Below are 18,626 nucleotides of genomic sequence, written 5' to 3'. Positions count from 1 at the left end.
GAATGGAATTCGACAAATCGAAGCGAAGTGGACCGTTGTGGGAAAAATCAGAAAGAAGGGAAAACCTTCGCTTTCCTTTTTTATATTTTCATCTTCTTTTTGTCGTATTTCAATGTAATGGGCCATAGATCACAAAATCATGCTTGATTGGTGTTCAATTAGGGCCCATACCTTCAACAAATTAAATTGACAGACAACATTCTCATCAAATAATGGTCCGATACACCATTGAATACATGGTCAAAACACAAAAAATGATAGATTCTTGGATATCTCATTTTTTCCTATTTTTCTAATATTTTTTTCATATTCTTTTTGCTTTAAAAATAAATAAATAAATCTAACAGATATAGGCCAATATGGCCCCGATACCGATACGCGACGTTGTATTGTATCATTTTTCCACCGGACCGATACCGACATTCAGAACCATGGACTCTTCAAAAGTGATAACCTAACATGGGCCCAAGTCGAAGATGCCACATTCAAATTAGAACCTAGAGAAAGTTCTTCCAGATGGGGCCTGCCGAGCCATTTTGAAGACCCCACATGGATTGGGGACATGCATCAGGAAGACCCCACATTGGGATAATGCATGTGGGTTGCTTAGGAGATCATTTTAGCCATCGGATTTCTATTTCGTGCTGATCCGACCGTTGGATCTTGTCGATCAGGCCATCGGGCGACTCTGATCTTGCTTTCTTTATATTTTTTGTTATTTTTAAGATTTATTTGATGGTTGATATTTATTTTTTTTAAGAGAGAGAAAAGCTCTTGCTTTCTTCTTCCATCTTCATGCGATTTGAAGATACTTCCATGCAATTTGGAAGGAAGATTGGTGCGAGGCTATTCTTCATCAACAGAGGTGCGAGTCTCCATCTATACCCACACCATCTTCTCTTTTCTACCCCATACAGGTATTTTCTTCAGGTTCTTCATTCTCCTCATCTCTTCGTCTTCTCCCAAACCCGACTTTCTCATACCCATCTACAATCCAAACCCTAACCGACCTAAACCCATCCACCCCCCGCCACACATGTGACTGTACGACCACACGTGTAAATCCCACCTAGCCCCTTTTGGCTTTCCATCATCCTTATATCAAAACCCCTTTCTTCCATTCCCAAAACCTTAACGCTAAACCTAAAATCCCTAACTTTCCTAGATTTTCCCCAATTTCTAAAAAAAACCATAATTCCAAAATTCTCAATTCCCATGAACCATAATTCTTTAAATTTCAGATTTTCCCCATCCTAACCCTAATCATAAAACCTACAAATATGTCCCTTGAGTGTGGAACATGCCTATGCTAAATTGGAAGTTTTATCCTTCCATCGGTCCTACTTTTAATTGATTTATGTGATTTCTTCGCATGCGAGCATGTGATTTAGGTTAAATCAAATTTTATTTCTTATTATTTACTTTTAATTACTTGGTGGATTAGCATTTTTTGTTAATTGAATTACTTTATGGACTCTTTCATGTTGCATGCTAGCATTAAATCATGTGTCCTACATCAGAATGGCACAAGTGTTGAACTCTCATGTATGCCTCCACCTCCACGTGTAGCTTGAACAGACCCCTATTGCCTCTCGAAAGCACAAAGACCAATCAGCTCCCTCCACATGTCACCAACCTACTCCACAATTACCTCTTTCCTACCCTTACTTTTACCAAGTGTTTTTCGAACCTCTATTGAGGCTACACCCAACTCTCGAACATCCCTCTCCTTACGACAACTGTCCCAAGCCTCCATTCCCCTGTTGTCGCCTCGATTGATGTATAGGCCACCTTGCTATCGTCAACCACTGACATCATCCGACAAGTGTCATCTTTTGCCTCCTCTCCTACCCCAAACTTACCATACCACCCGCCACCTAGCATCTAAGCCTCCGCCAAACCTCTAGCCATCATCCAACCTGCACTCTCCCCCAGCTTGTGGCCAGAACTTTCTGCCTCGAGCTGCAACCCCACCCATCATCTAGGCCACGCGTCTCACAACCTCCCATTCGCCACCCCCCATCCTCTCCCATGTCCCCATCAATGCTCCCACCAACCCATGTACATGCCACCCCAGGGAACGACACTTGTCCACCTTCCCCATGCCCCTTGCTCCTCGCTCAACATGTCTCCTCCCCTAAAGGCTTGATGACGCATTCATCTGCTTCCACCCCACAGCAATCCTCTAGCCAATCCCTAATCTCCTTCAACATAGTTCCTTCCCTCGTTTGAGCAGTAAAAGACCACTTCAAAAGTTTCCCTCACCTTCTCCGCCACCTTTGGATACACACAAACTACTAATCCCCCTTCGGCTTGTTCTTTCCATGCCCATTTGTCGGTTCCCCCCTTTACCTTCTCATGTTCTCCCAGTATCATACCTTTCACTCTTTTCTTCAGCTTCCAGTGTTCCTTCTCCTTGCCTCCATCGGCCGCTTCCTTAATCCTCTCTCCCCTTCACCCTTACTCCACTCACTACCCCATTAATCGCAGGAGTATTCACCATCTCCGGACCATAGTGCTCTTTGCACCAGTAGCTTCTTCCCTTGATAAGCACCAATGACGCACAGTACCTCCTCCATTTTCCATCCTCACGAAGGGAAAGCCCCATGGGCATTTTGTCTTCTTATCCTTCGGGATCACCACCCTCCCGCAATTGCCAAAAGCCCTTAGAAGGTGCCCTTCATTCCAACCAACTCCACGTACATCATCAGATACTCACTCAATCTCATGCTCTAGGTTCTTTGCCCCAAGGTGCTTTGTTGCTCCCTCTGTTCCTTACCAGCCTCCATCCTTCTCCCTCCTCACATCATAAACCTTGCTCCCTTGCATCGATTGTTACACCTTTACCTTTCTCGCCATGTTTTCTTCCTCCTTGCCTCTTCCCAACCAAACAATAAAGTTCACCCCTTTTTCCTAATCCAAGCCTCTTCTCCCTCCTAGACTAGAATGGCCTCATTTGTAGATCATTTCTCTTGAATTGAAAGTAAATTTAATTAAACAAAAGCAAGCAGCGACTACAAAAAAGAAGATGAGGGATCATCCCATTAAAAGAAACGTAAAAGGGTGGACCCACCAAGAACAGCACAATAAAAAGTTCAACATAACAACAGGAAATAAAAAACACAAACAAAGGTAAAAGGGTGGACCCAAACAAAACAATCACTACTAAATCCCTCCTCGAGTAACAGACTTCCAATTGCTCATGATGTCAAAGACAACACCCTCTGAATTCTAGAAGCAGCATAGCCCGGCTCAAAACCATGAATTGAATCTTCCACTTTAATAAATTCAACAAGTCTTCTCTATTTTAACCAATCAGGGAGTTCCTCTCCTTCAATATTTCCCCACAAGACCGCATATGGTAAATTGGTAATTTGTCATCCCTAAATATGATATGTTTTTATTGCATAGCTTATCACCAAAAACACCAAAAAGTTTTTTTTTTTAATGACAACAAGGTGTCCCCGCCCCTTTTTAAGGGGGGACTAATCACTGCGGATGCACACAATCATTTGCAAACCACGTATGTGGGGAGCAAACCCATGACGCCAAAACTTAATGATTTAAATAGTGAGTCTTAGAGTCATCTATGATGCATGGATTATTTACCTTATTCGTTGGTTTTATTTTTTTTTTGGAAAGATTACCTTATTAGTTGTTAACTAGGTTTAAATTTGTATGAAGCAGTGATATAATAAATGGTTATCAAACTTTAGACTGTTCTACATACAAGCACTACAAATGTAGTAGTTAATCCTACAGATAGAAGGTTCAGTTTTTCACTATGTACGTGGTTCACTTGTTTTCTAATATGGTATTGGTTTTATAGAATTTTTAACCCCCTTTTTTTTTGGGGGGGGGAGGGGGGAGCAGCAAAAACTCTATTGACTCGATCAATACCAAGTTTCCAATCTCTATTCAAGCCTGAGCAAACCTAAGCTTAGTTGCAGGAACCTTCTACATAGGTGCTGCTCCTGCTTAGAATCACGCTTTGGACTCGTACAATAGCACCTACTTTGAAACAAAAACTTCCCCATGCCTCTTCTGAATCTGCTGTCGCTACCCTTCATGCTTCATGCAACTTTACTATTGAGTTGAGCTCTCAAAATCTTAACCTCAAAACCACCAGTTTATGTGATAAAGCAAATCTCCTTGGCCTCAGTCACAATTTTTAAAACATAGTTTTCTAGGTAGAGGGAGAAAATTTTCAAATCATGACCAGGGAGATTGAAACTGACAAATCAATATTGACATCCACAGAAACTCTTAACCTTCTTTCAAGTCAAACTCTATATGGGCCAAGCATGCAATTCAGGTACATCAATTTCAACTGTATCAAGAAAAAAATAAAATGCATTAGACTCATCACTTACCAGATACCAAGGAACTTCTTTACTCATAGAAAGCATCAAAGCAGAGTCTTGTATCCAAGATCCAGCATCGTTATGCTTCAGAAAGTGTTGTTCAGCCTTAAAAAAGAATATCAACCAGAATATTAATAAATTATTTAAATGAAAGAATAATCTATGGGTATTTTATGGCACTTGCTCAAAATAGAATTATAAAAATTCCATGTACCGTTTCCTCCACTATTACACCTCTCAAACCACTTTGTTCACAATTGATTGGTGTCTCTGAACCAACTCGTCCAGAAATAGTTACAACCAAAGGTGGCACTTTGCGTGCAGAATCCAAGAGAAGAGCTGTAGATAACAAAAATTAAAATACAGAATTACCATTTCTGAATTTAAGCGCATGATGCATATACATCCAATATTCAAAGAACCAAAATCTTCGACAAAACAAGATTTGTAAAGCCAACCCCAAGTAGCTGGGAAAAGGCTATGAAGAGGATGACAATGATGGTGATTCAAAGAACCACAATCTCTAGTCTTAGTTTTGGATTCACTGTAAAATACTTAACTAAAGCATTACAAATATATGAATTGGAAAAAAGATAACAAATTACAAGTCACACAAAGAATATTCTGTACCGAGAGTTTGCTAATAATGCATATGGCTGCAAATAAATTGTAGAGACCATTCAGACATGGAAATCAACCCGCGGATTGAGTGAATATATCGATACAATGAAGGGATATGTATTTTAGTGGAGTTCAGCACAGGGAGGCAGAAGCAATGATTGATCATTTGTTTATTACTTTCATCATGTTGAGGAGTGTTCTTTGCTTATTCTTTTATCAAAGTAAATTGGGTATTTCGATTGAGAATTCAATCGGAGAATGTGTTGGAGACCCTTTCGGCTTTTGGTAACAGAGGTTCTGCTCTTAAAAACCCCAGCTATCATGCCATATGGACGAGAGAGAAACAAGCTACAGAGATACAAGTGGTGTGTTCTTCAAATAAACAAAGGTGAATCAAGTATTATATAACTCATTGGCAATGGTCAAAGTGGACTGCCTTAAACATACAAAATTTAACTAAAACTGGAACTTGGTGGCAGAAGGTGACATACACCAAAAAAGGATTATGCAAAGTGAATATCCAATCACCTCTCTGAGCCTAATGTCGACGGGGTTTTGGCGCATAACTCCAATACTTGAGTGTATGGGTAGGCCCCATCATGATGTCTATGTGAAATCCCCATCGACCACTACTAGTTGCTTCATCCCATGTTAGGCCTAGAACCCAAAAATCAGCCCCAACCGTGACTTAGGTGGACCACACAATTGGAAATAGTGTACAAGGCAATGCTCACCCTCCAAACTATTTCCCTTGGTGTGTCCCACCTGAATCATAGATGAGCCTATTTTTGGGCCTCAACCTAAATTTTTGTGTGGCATCTAATGGTTGAACTGGATTATATAATCATCACGGTGGGCCTTATAAAAATCAAGGGTGGACGTCTCTCACCCAACCGTTTGCTTTGGTGAGGTCCACCTAAATCACAGGTGAGCCTTTTTTTTCTTTTCTTTCTTTTGCTTTGGGCCTGGCATGGGATTACATATCTAATGGTCAGAGTGGATCTCACATACACATCACAATGGGCCCTGCAAAAAATAACGGGCGGGCATCCCATAAAATTCCATTTTTTAAATATAATCTCTGTTTCTTTTTTTCTTTTTTTGTAATTGGGAGATGGACGCCCGCCCTTGATTTCTGGCAGGGCCCACCATGATGTGTATGTAAAATCCACTCCAACCATTATATGTGTAATCACATGTTAGACCCAGGGCCAAAAAAATCAGGTTTACGATTGGGGGAGAGAGAGAGAGAGAGAGAGAGAGAGAGAGAGAGAGAGAGACGCACTCTTAATTTTTACAGGGCACACCATGATGATGTTATGAAATCAACTCCAACCATTAGATGCCATATAAAAATTTAGGACTGGGGCCCAAAATTTAGGCCCATCCATGATTCAAGTGAGTCACACTAAGGGCTTATTTGGGAGCTTGTAAATGGAGGTAAATAGGAAATTAAATTAGAGGTAAATGAATTGGGAGTAAATGAAATGCATTTGAAATCCAAATATTCTATTTAGATGGGAGTATATCGTAGGAATTGGAATGAATTGGAATTTTTCAATATATTCACAAGAATAATTGTGATATCCCAAATCAGCTTTAATATCTCAAATTAGTGTACATATGTGATATTTAATAGAATAATTATAATAAGCCCATTAAAATATATACTTTAGCTGAAAATGAGAAAATTTTGAGCCTCGGGTGGGCCACAAATATGAGGATCACAAACAAGCAACTTGTCAACGCTTTTTAACCGTCCATTTAGATGGCCAACCTTTGGACTATTTGGATCATTCTATTGGTGTGATTTTAGTGATGTAGCTGGTAATTGAATTGTTTCGAAGTATTGTTAGCATGTCACGTGTATAGCGGACGTGTGCATAGTGCCACTGCCACCTTTGTTTACTCATGTGACTCTCCAAGAGAGCTCCAAGGGCATTTCACCCCATTTACTTCCAAATCCTCTCTCATATAGAGGATTTCATTTACATGCCCATGTACTCCCATTTCCATGTATTTACTTCCATCTAAACACACCTCAAATACCATTTACCTCCATTTACTCGCATTCAAACGGCCCCTAAGAGAAATAGTTTAAAGGATGAGCATTGTTTTGTGCATTGTTTCCACTTGTTTGGTCCATCTGAATCACGAATGGGGTTGATTTTGTGGGCTATGGGCCTAACATGGGGTGAAGCACTTGGTGGTCAGGGTGGATTTCACATAAACATCACATTGGAGCCTATCCGAGCCACCAACCCATTTGGTCACACAAGAAGCGTTAAGAAACATAACAAAAGGTAGTGGGATGATAATTACGTAGGCTAATGGCGTAGCTTATTAAAAACATTTTTTTAAAAGGTATCGGAATGTAAATTTTATATTAATTAGGTAGTTTTTTGTAAATTTCCCAAAAAAAAAAAAAAATCAGTTTTATCATAACGAAACAAACACACATCTAATATGAACGAAAAAAGAACATCCCCCCTCCCCAAATGCATGACCATCTATCAAATAATCTTTTACATCATTTAGTGTTGTTGCTCAAATTTCACCATTCTTTGTAAAAACTTACCTTAAAAAATTCCAACAAAATGAAAGAACTACAACCGAAAAGCCATTTTATGCATCAAACGAACTCACTCAAGTCCAATTTAAATACACATCCTCCCTCGACACTCCTATTTAGAGCTAGGGGTGTACACGAACCGAGCTAGCTCGGTTGGCTCGCTCAACTCGACTCGGATTGAAGCAGAGTTCAAACCGAGTCAAGCTGATTTTTGGAGCTCAAAAACGAGTTCGAGCTTGCCCCAGCTTGACTCGACTCGGATCGAATCCAGCTCGAACTCAGCTCGACTTGGTTTGACTCGGCTCGACTCGGTGCAGGGTATATATACCCCCTTCCAAAAAAAAAAACTCTCCCTCCCTTACCCGCATAGCCGCCCACGAACCCTAACCGGCTAACCCTCTCTCTCTCCACTCTCTGTCACGCCCCAAAATTCGGGTACAAAGTGTGCACCCTCAGACCCGAGTTTCAGTTCGTAACTTGTACACAAAGTGTACTAATTTAATTCCTTAATCGGTTTAATCAGAGATGATAATTATATTCAATATAAGGTCCACCATAATCTCAATCACACATACATAATACTTAGCACCAATTAACTAAACATATATAAATCTTGACGACCCTTAAAATAAAATGAACCTTAAAATCATTCACTTATTATACCATTATACTATAATGATATTTATTCCATGCTAACATTATTTCAAAGAAATAAATCTAAATAATTGCTTAAAGTCTCAAAATAAATACTAGTATGCATTATCAAACTATGCTAACAAAATAAAACATATAATCAAAAATAGTCTAATGCCATTACTTCATCTTCAGATAAGTATGCCCATGTTTCAGGTGGGTCGTGTTCAGGTACAGTAGATCCTTCCGGTTCGTGGGTCACATCATCTGCTAATAGCTCCTCTGTACGGTTTTTCCATCAATAAAAATGTAAGCTGGCTAGGCTTAGTGATATAATCCAGCATGGTTCATGATCATAGCAATTAAAATAATACATAAATACATGTACAATGATATAAATGGAAAATGATGTATGAATGCATCAGATGGGATGATCGTCTATCTGCTTGAGTTGGAGGTCGTCAACCCGCATTCACCCGTTGGGTAGGCTTCCACCTTTCGGTAGGCTTGGGCATAGCCCGCATCTGGTAACGCTCTACCAAGATCGACATTTCTTCCAGGGAGGGCCCCTAGGATCGACCATGCATTATGCAATGCAATGAATGAGGGATGATATGTAAATGTATATTTTTCATATTTGGCATAGTTGTCTCGATTAAAATATTCACATATAAATTTATCGTACAATTATCATTTCAAAATATTCAAACTAGTAAATCAATCAAACAATCACAATGATTTATTTTAATTTTAATGAATTATGAGACAAGTTGGGTTACTCACCTGAGTTTGGTAGTATTGACTCTGCAATGTAATTAGGTTGATTTGAATTCCGGAGTCCTATCAATTATATCAATGATATTATTATTCATTTATTTGTATTAGATGGTGGGGTCCACCTTTGATTAACATTCTAAGTGGCCAAATCTAAAATAATCAAATAATTAAAATTATATGTTTATGTAAATTTAATTATCAAGATTTAGATTTTCTTTTTAAGATCCTGAAATTGAATGTCAAATAATTAATCAGGGTGGCCCACCAGATGATTGGATCATCCAGATTCTTGAGGTATTATCATGTTTTGCATCTACACATTAGATGGATGGTGTGGATCTAACCACACATACACCGATGGCCCATCTCAACCTTCTATGCCAAGTGATACCAACACTTGCGTAAAAATCTAAGATTCCTTTATTAAACACTTTTAGATCTGACTAATGTGGCCTCTCTGATTATTAGATTGATCTAAAAATTATAGCCCTTGTATATTTTGGCCTTAAGGATCATATGATCCCTACAGATCTATCTTAGCACAATCAGATTCCATCTATTTAATTTATTCCTAAAATACTACTAATTAGATCGAAATCATAAAAACATCACTTTATTAAAATTGACTCTACACACCTATACAATGATGGTGTGGATGATCCACGCCATCCATTGTATAAATCAAGAAGAAATTAACAACATAATAAAAAGTTAAAAAGATCTAACGATTAGAACTTACCTGATCGAGCCTTCTTAGAATTTCCTCTTCCTTTAACTTTAGGGCTTCCTATCTCCTTTTTTTTTAATGAAGAAACCTTCCGTATCCCTTTTTAAAGAAAATTCTCATAAGATAGGATGAGCACATCCTCCCTTATCCTGAATTTGAATTTTTTTATGATATTTAATAAAAAATTTATAATTACTACTTGAAGAATTGATCCCTAAACATCTCTCTCAATTAAGAATTTCGCTACCAACTCAACTATTAACTTGTTTTTATTTTTTATTTAAAAATAAAATCTTTAAATATTTAATTTAGTTTTTTTATAATGTAACAAAATTTAGGGTTGTTACACTCTCTCCCTCCTCTCTCAGGCGCTCACCTCGCTGTCTGGCCATTTCCCTAAACCCTAACTCCTCTGTCCGGTCGCCACCTCGCCACCCGGCCATTTCCCTAAACCCTAACTCATCTTCCTCTCTCTCTCTCTCTCTCTCTCTCTCTCTCTCTCTCTCTCCCTCCTCTCTCAGGCGCTCACCTCGCCGTCCGGCCATTTCCCTAAACCCTAACTCCCATGTTTGGTCGCCACCTCGTCGTCCGGCCATTTCCCTAAACCCTAACTCCCCTATCCAGTCGCCACATCGACTGTCCGGCGGCAACTCCCCTGCCCAGTCACCCCTGCCCTTGCCGCAACTCGCCAGTCAGAGTCTGAACATCGGTAAGCCGCAAGCCCGGTCGCCCCTGCTCGAATAGAACTTACAGCTTGAAGTTTTTATTTATTTTAATCTTTTGTCAAACTTACAGCTTGAGTTTCCTCTCCAGGCATAATTCTTCAAAAACTTCATAAATTGCAGATATGCAGTTTGCCCAAGTGCTAACTCTTTCCTTTTGAACTAGTTGTAAGAAATGCATTCCTCTGCATTGTTGTTATTCTGCAGTTCTTGGTGCCAATCTAGGAAACCAGCCCCTTTCAGCCTGATTTTCAGTAGGACCCAGCTGAGTTGCAAAATTGCATGATTTTGGGCTGACCATTCATCTGAGCTAGATGAAGGATCTAAATGACCTGGACTCCATATATCCAAAAATGGTGGGCATCCCCTCTCAAATTTCTCCCTATCATGTAGCCCACCTGCGTTTTGGATCAGCCTGATTTCTAGGCTTATGACTAAAGGCTGGGAGAATGCATCTAACGGATGGGTTGGATGTCATGCATCCATCATGTGGGCCCCACAACAGCCCATTACTACTATAAGCTACGGTGGTACCAATACCACTAGAGCACACATTATGGATTAGAGAGCTTTGGATGATTTTTTCTCAACTGTATGTTTGCTAAGTGTGCCAGCTGACCAGTAGAACAACCTAATTCTTGGTATAGGGAACCAAATAGTGGTACCCTTTTCATGGATGGCTTCGATATTGCATCTAACGGATGAGTTGGTACCCATCCGTTAGATGCATCTAACGGATGAGTTGGTACCACTATTACCACTGTAGCTTATAGTAGTAATAGTGGTACCCATTACTACTATAAGCTACGGTGGTACCAATACCACTAGAGCACACATTATGACTAAAGGCTGGGAGAATGCATCTAACGGATGAGTTGGATGTCATGCATCCATCATGTGGGCCCCACAACAGCCCATTACTACTATAAGCTACGGTGGTACCAATACCACTAGAGCACACATTATGGATTAGAGAGCTTTGGATGATTTTTTCTCAACTGTATGTTTGCTAAGTGTGCCAGCTGACCAGTAGAACAACCTAATTCTTGGTATAGGGAACCAAATAGTGGTACCCTTTTCATGGATGGCTTCGATATTGCACCTGTCCACCATGCTAGAATATATATGGTGGCATGTTCATTAGCTGACTTGTACATGCATGCGGGCTTAGCAAAGCTCATATATGTGTGTACATGTGCCCTTGCTCGCATGTACATAAAATAGCACTCATACATATAAATGCCATTACATAAAGAAGAGACACATGTAAGAGCAACTAATTACATGTGATAGAATATGAGTACCATGGTCCTTTAACCTATACATAGAGCAATGTTTATAGCCTTTTTCACAAATCATTAGTTAGTGCAAAATAAATAAATCAACAAATCATCATCATCATATGAACCTTATCCCAACTAATTCGGGTTGGCTACACGGATCCGGTTATGCTATTCCACTCTATTGGGGACCATATCATGAATTAAACCGAAGGTAAAATAAATAAACAAGCAAACAAAACAAGAAACCAAACACATTTGTCTGCTTGTAATGATGAATTTATATCCAAACTCACTAATAAATGTCTTAAATAAGGAATTAAAATGCTAAAATGCTAAAATTAAAGAGCCCCACTCCACTCTAACCCTCTGCATATCAACTGCATGGGCCTTGTATATGCTTTACACACCACAGTTGTGTAAAATCCTTATTTCTGACAACCTTTTAGACATTTGGACATTTAAAATTAGTAGAGACTAATATCAAATGGATGCATATATGAATCAAAAGTTTGGAAGTCTGTAAACAAATGTAGGAAGTATTTGCGACTAATGGTTACTTATATGTGGTGTATGGTTGGGCAAGTATTCCAAGCAAGGCAGTTTGATATGGAGAGTCTTTTTATGGTCTGTTTGGATTGGTGGAAACCAAACATCACATTAGAAGAAAGGAAAATGCGTGGTTGTTTGTTTGTTTTTTTTCCCCCTTTTACATCAAACTCCATGTGAAAGCCTTTTGCATCAATGGGATTCTTCGGTTGTTTGTTTTTTTTATTCCCCCTTTTACTTTACATATAAATGCTTTAATAGATTTTTTTAATTTTAGCATTTATATTACATGCAAATTGGCCTTCCAGTTCCAAATGTTGTCATGTTCAACTGTCATAGTGATTTTTGAGCAATGCCCTGTCTATGGAAGAGTCTACTTGATGAATGTACAATTTCAAGTACATGTGCCACCACATGTATAGGGTCCATTATATTCTCATTCAATTCCAATCTCTCCAACTTTGAGAGAGGGGGGTCTTCAACAGCTCGTTTGGTAGAAGAGGTAACACCTCTAGCCGTGCTCTCTGAGCAGTAGCTCCTTTGGAGTCGGCTTTCACGTCAGCCCAAGGGTCATAGCGTGGAACTACCAGATCTGCCCATTCAGTCTAAAAGAGAGACGCAATGTTTTTTGTTTTTGTTAGCTAGTCTTAATATATGCTTATACCTATTGCCTATTGGATATCTTTTATTTTTATAAATGTTGTTAATAGTTAGTTGGATGATGACAGGTGGATATCTTTCAGCTTGCTCTTTTGTTTGCCTAAATATTAATTGTTTTATTATTCTAGTTGTAGTATGGGATAATCAGTTGCCCATTTGAGGATTTCTATGTTGCCAAACATAGATTCAATGTGTTCTTGGATGCATAAAAATTCTCAAATTGTTCCTTTTTTGACAGTTCAATGTTGGATAGATAATAATGTTTTTATTTATTCTAATTTAAATGCATATGCTTGTTTCGGTTCGTCTCTCTTAATTCTCTCTAGATATATTTTTCCATTTATTTCCTCATCAAATATCCACACTTTGTGTGGATGGTTGACGTGTGAATCAAATACAAGATTAATATATTCTGGAGAGATATTGGGAGATGCTGCAGAAATTTTGGGGTGGCATTTAAATTGAATAATGAAAACATTACAATCTATTCAACATTGAATGGGTGATTGATTTAAACGCTTAGGAAATTGTTGAAAGTTTAGGGGACATTTATACACACATGGTACACCACTTAGAAAATTTTTTACTAAGGTTAGATGAAATTGTTTCATATCTTTAGAGATGGCTAATGAGGATGAAGTTTCAACTACCCCTGGTGCCGGTGCATCAACCACATTACCTCTTGTTGTTAAGGGAGAGGGGTCTTCAGCTGAAAGTATAGGAAAAAAACAGTCAGCTGTCTGGGATGATTTTGAAGTAGTAGTTAACAATGTCGCTAAGATCAGATATCTGTACTGCAAAACTCTATACAACAAAAATACCGGGGGGTCGACTACTCATTTAAACAGACATAGGCAAAGTTGTTCAAGGAGACCTAGAATTCCACATTCCGGCCAACAATTGTTATCGTTTACAAAGTCCGAAGGAGCTGCTTCTGAAGGTAAACTTACCACTCATAAGTTTGAAAAAGAGAAACTGAAGGAGTGGTTTACAAGGCTTATTATCGTTGATGAGCAACCATTTAAAATGATAGAGTGAAGTGTTCATGGGATACAGTAAATTCCTTAATTCTTAGGTTGAGAAGGTATTCTGTGTTACTGTGAAGAGGGAGTGCATGAAGTTGAACGCAAGTGAGAAAATGAAGTTAAAAACAGTTTCAGCATCAGTTTCAAGGATAAGTTTAACTTCTGATATGTGGAAGGCACAAAATCAGAGAGTGATACATTTCATTGATTGCACACTATGTTGATGAAAATTGAAAACTTTGCAAGAGAATATTGAACTTTCGCCACCTTCCACCTCCCCATTCCGGTTTGGTTATTTCAGATTGCATAGACAACTATCTACGAGATTGGGGCATTGAAAAAAAAAAGTCTCTTCATTAATTTTAGATAATGCTTCAACAAATGACAGTGTAATATCATTCTTACGTAACCAATTGAAGGCAACCGACAATTTATTTTTTGAGGGAAAAATATTTCATGTTCGGTGTTGTGCACACATTCTGAACCTAATTGTACAAGAAGGGTTGAATTCAATTGACCAAACTATAAAGAATGTGAGGGAGAGTGTAAAGTACATAAGGGACTCGCCTTCAAGACTGAGTATATGGAATGACATGGTCCAACGTTTGAATATGAAGTCTTCAAAAACGTTGAAGCTAGATGTATGCACACGTTGGAACTTTCGAGATGTTGGATTCAGCCCTAAAATTGGAACTTGCATTTCCAGAATATGCAACGCGTGATAAAACGTATGCTTGGTCGTCTACTAAAGAAGATTGGAGCAAAGCAAAAGAAGTTCACAAATTTTTAAAAGTTTTTTATGAATGTATGAAGATATTTTCTGGCAATAAGTTTCCTACAACAAATTTCTTCCAGCTGTGTGGAAGATCAAGGAAGCCCTAAAGAAAGGTGCCAGTGAAGGTCCATTTTTTCTGTAACTCATGACAGGTGGTATCAAATAAAGTTCGATAAGTACTGGGATGAATATCATTTGTTAATGTCCTTAGCTATTGTTCTTGATCCTCGATGCAAGATGAGTTATGTTAAGTACATCTATATGAAGATTTATTCTAATGAAAAGGCAGTAACTGAAGCCTCGAAGGTTCGTGACGCAATCGAAGCATTGTACAATACGTACACAACCACAGGATCCACACCAAGTGTTAACGAAGTTAGATCACATGCTGCTACAACCTCTGACAGTATGCCCGATGATGATTACATGTCTTTCTTAGCAAAAGAAAATAAAAGCACTGAAACGAAAGAATTAAAGTTAGACTTGTATCTCAAAGAGTCAGTCGTAATGCGACAGGATTCAAATTTCGATGTTTTAGAGTGGTGGAAAATGAGAGTTAGTAAAGGAAAATACCCACCAAATATTTTGTCAATTCTTATTTCAACAGTGGCATTGGAATCTGCTTTTAGCACAAGGAGTAGGGTCGTGAGCAAGACTCGAAGCTCTCTTGCACCAAATACAGTGGAAGCATTAATTTGTACACAAGATTGGTTGCATCCGAGTTGGGGAGGTTCTAATATTGATGAGGAAGAGGAGGAGAATTCGTTTCAAGCCGCAGCAAATGGAACAACAGAAACATGAATGGAGTTAAGTTAACATTTCTTGTTAATTTATTGGAACTTGAAAATGATGTAATGAGTAATCTTTTATTTTTATTTTTTATGTTATGTTAATGGATGTTATATGCACAATGCATTAATGGCTTCTTTTTTTCATCCATAAATTGTTTTTGTTTTATGTCGTATTTCATTATTGCTAAAATACTAATTTTTCCAACACAATATTTAGATATGTCTTCAAGTGAACCATCGATCGACGTTTGGGACTATGGTTCCTTAGTCCATTCTCCAAAGTCTGGAAAGTTGAAGATTTTGTGTTATTTGTGTGGAGCCAAGTTTGTTAACAAAACTAATCGGCTCATATTACACTTATCCTGTCGGGGTGGAGATGCAAAACCGTGTCCTAAAGCTCCAAAGGAAGTCCAACTTCTTTTCCAAGCACTTATTGATTCAAACAAAAAAGCTTTCACTCCCCCCATCCAAATTTTCTAAGGCAGAGGAGGAAGCTAAATTATTAGCATTGGAAGAAGAACAATTCCAACTCGCCTTAAAGCGCAATATGAAAGAGGCTTCTACACATCAGTGATGTCCTCTAAGACAACATGATGTTGAAGCAGGTTCGAACTGCACAGCTAAAAAGAAGAAGAGTAAGAATTCATCTAAGTTTCTCTCCAGTCTTGGTGTGTTTTACAAGACGTTGGGCACTACGTATAAATCTTCTCACAAAGAAAGTTTGAAAAATCTAATTCAAACTATACAAGAGGGCGATAAAAAGCTATCTCCACCTTCTGATTCGGGAGAGGTGAACGAGTAAGTATATAAAGATTTGGATAGCAGCTCGAGCTAGGCAGACGAATCTCCTCTACAATAGTGTCTTCAATTTGTATTTGATATTTTATTTTATGTTCTATTGTGTTATTAAATGTATGTAGCAAAATTATAATTTTAACTCGACACTTTCGACTTCCTAGTTCTGAGTTCCGACATTGTATAATCTCGAAAACTAAACTCGAATTCAAATTTGAAAACTCGAAAATTCGAAAACTAAACTAGAAAATTAAACTTGAACTCAAACTCGGCTCGAAAGCTCGAAACTGGCTCGAACTCAGCTCGAACTGGTCCGATTGTTGACCAAGCCGAGCTGAGCTGGAGACGCTGGCTTGGTCACCGAACCGAGACGAGTTCGAGCTGGGTGTGCCTGGTGACCGAGCCGAGCCGAGCAGAGGCCAGTTCAACTCGGTTCGGCTCAATGTACACCCCTATTTAGAGCCATAGCCCAAGAAATCACCCCTTTTATTCATTGTAGCTTCGCCCAGTTTACATTGGAGGATTTATGGCAAAATGTTTGATAATTTCTTCCTTCCAAATAAACCAAATTACAAGCTAAGAAAGATAACACCTTTTGCCCCCTCTTATTCCATAATCCCATGCTTCCATCACCAAGTAAATTGCTTTTGGCATCGCCCACCCACTCCAAATTGATTGAAGCACCACCCCAAATCTCCGCCAAAAAGGGGATTGGGTAATAAGATGGTACACCATCTCAGCATTTGAGAGAGAAAAAATACATTTGTTCATCAAAAAAATATATATGATATCAATAAATTAAATATTTGTGTATGTAAAAAAGAAATCTCATTAAATGATATCAATAAAATCTTAAGATTCTAATAAAAAAACATACCCAAGTCCTTCAATTGGTTAACTCTAGTAACTGATTTGAGAGCTTCCGCATCCCTTCACCCAAAAAAAAAAAAAAACACCAATAATTAGCAGCAAAACAATTTGTATGAATATTGAAAAAAAAAAAAGGCGATGGAAAGCAAACTAAAACACAATGGACACAATTTATATGGATATAGAAAAAAACACAAACGATGGAAAGCAAAATAATATTCCAACAAAAAATAAAATAAAATAAAATAACAATGGACATGCCTTCCACTGCTCCTCCCCAAAATATAGAGAGCAGCTGCGCCCAGACAACAGCTCAATTCCCCCCATGGAATCATTTCCAAGAGCTAGAAATTTTGAAATTCAGGAAATTAGAAACCAAGCTTCACACAAACAAATTGGCAGCATAAAAGGGGAGAAAAGAATAGCGAATAAAATATGGGTGTTTTTGGACAGCACGGTACTGCCAGTCAGAAAGGAGAAAAGCGATAGAAAGAGAACTAAATACAATCTGGTTTCTGATATATATATATATATATATATTTTTAAATGAAGAATAAAGAAGAATTTTGCAATAAAGAAAGTTAAAAAGCAGGAAATTGATAGTAGAAAAAGTGGAAAGTACACTGAAAGGGGTTTAAAAAGGAGAAAATGCAATCTCGATTGCTTAGAAGTCGAAAGAAACCCAAGGGAAAAGAGATAAAACTAAAAGGGAATAGAAAGTAAATTAGGGTTTTTGAGAATTAGCAAGAACTGAAACTAGATAATTGGACATTAAACGGGATTTTTAAAGTTTTTTTTAAAAAAAGATTTTATTTATTTCTGAGAATTAGCAAGAAATTGGAGTCAAATAGATGGAATTTCAATGAAAAGGAAAACAAAAGCTTGAAGGGGAGAAATCTGCGAGATGGGAATTAGGGTTTTGCAGTTTGCCAGGAACCAAAGTCGAAAATCCCGATGAATGGGATTGAAAAGGGAAGAAAATACGATCTAGGTTCTTGAGATTTTCCAAGAATCTGAAACTGATGTGAAAGGGAGGGATCAAAGGTGAAAAGAGATTGAAAGAGGGTGAATTTGGAGGAAATGGAATTAGGGTTTTGTGAGGATTTGCAAGGATTTGGGGGGATATTGGATGTTGGTGTAGATTTGGAGGGAAATAGAGATGGAATTTTTGAAAGTTCGAAGCAGAAGACTGGAATTTTGTTTGATTCAACGGCTACTTCTGAGAAGGAATCTGATCCCAGAGGGAGTTATTTGTTACGCTGGTGTATGAAGCTTGATACGCAGGCACTCAGAAATTGTACACGTGGAAAACATTAACTCAAATTAAACCGACTAAATTTCCGAAATAAATTTGGATAATTCCTATTACCAAAAATAAGTCTATTTTAACAATCACATACTTTGATACGTTGACACTCGTTTGTTAAAATAGGACCATTGGATGTCTTATTTTTAACCATCCAAT

The 18,626-nt window shown here is 38.2% G+C and overlaps 1 protein-coding gene across 1 annotated transcript in view; it reads right to left on the bottom strand.

Annotated features, from left to right (window-relative positions):
* The window catches only part of LOC131226151 (E3 ubiquitin-protein ligase SP1), a 29,186-nt gene extending 11,608 nt beyond the window's left edge, over window positions 1–17,578 (bottom strand). Inside the window, exons 1-4 of the mRNA XM_058221868.1 lie at window positions 17,423–17,578; window positions 17,169–17,221; window positions 4,579–4,703; window positions 4,374–4,469 (exon numbers count right to left, since the gene is read on the bottom strand). Of these exons, the coding sequence (XP_058077851.1) occupies window positions 4,374–4,469; window positions 4,579–4,703; window positions 17,169–17,221; window positions 17,423–17,496 (348 nt within the window). The 5' untranslated portion in view covers window positions 17,497–17,578. The remainder of the gene's footprint in view (window positions 1–4,373; window positions 4,470–4,578; window positions 4,704–17,168; window positions 17,222–17,422) is intronic.
* Window positions 17,579–18,626: the final 1,048 nt, after the last annotated feature.

This window comes from Magnolia sinica, chromosome 14 (assembly GCF_029962835.1).
Source record: "Magnolia sinica isolate HGM2019 chromosome 14, MsV1, whole genome shotgun sequence".
Lineage (NCBI taxonomy): Eukaryota > Viridiplantae > Streptophyta > Magnoliopsida > Magnoliales > Magnoliaceae > Magnolia > Magnolia sinica.
The sequence above is the reverse complement of the archived record's forward strand: the minus strand, read 5'-3'. Positions and strand labels throughout refer to the sequence as shown.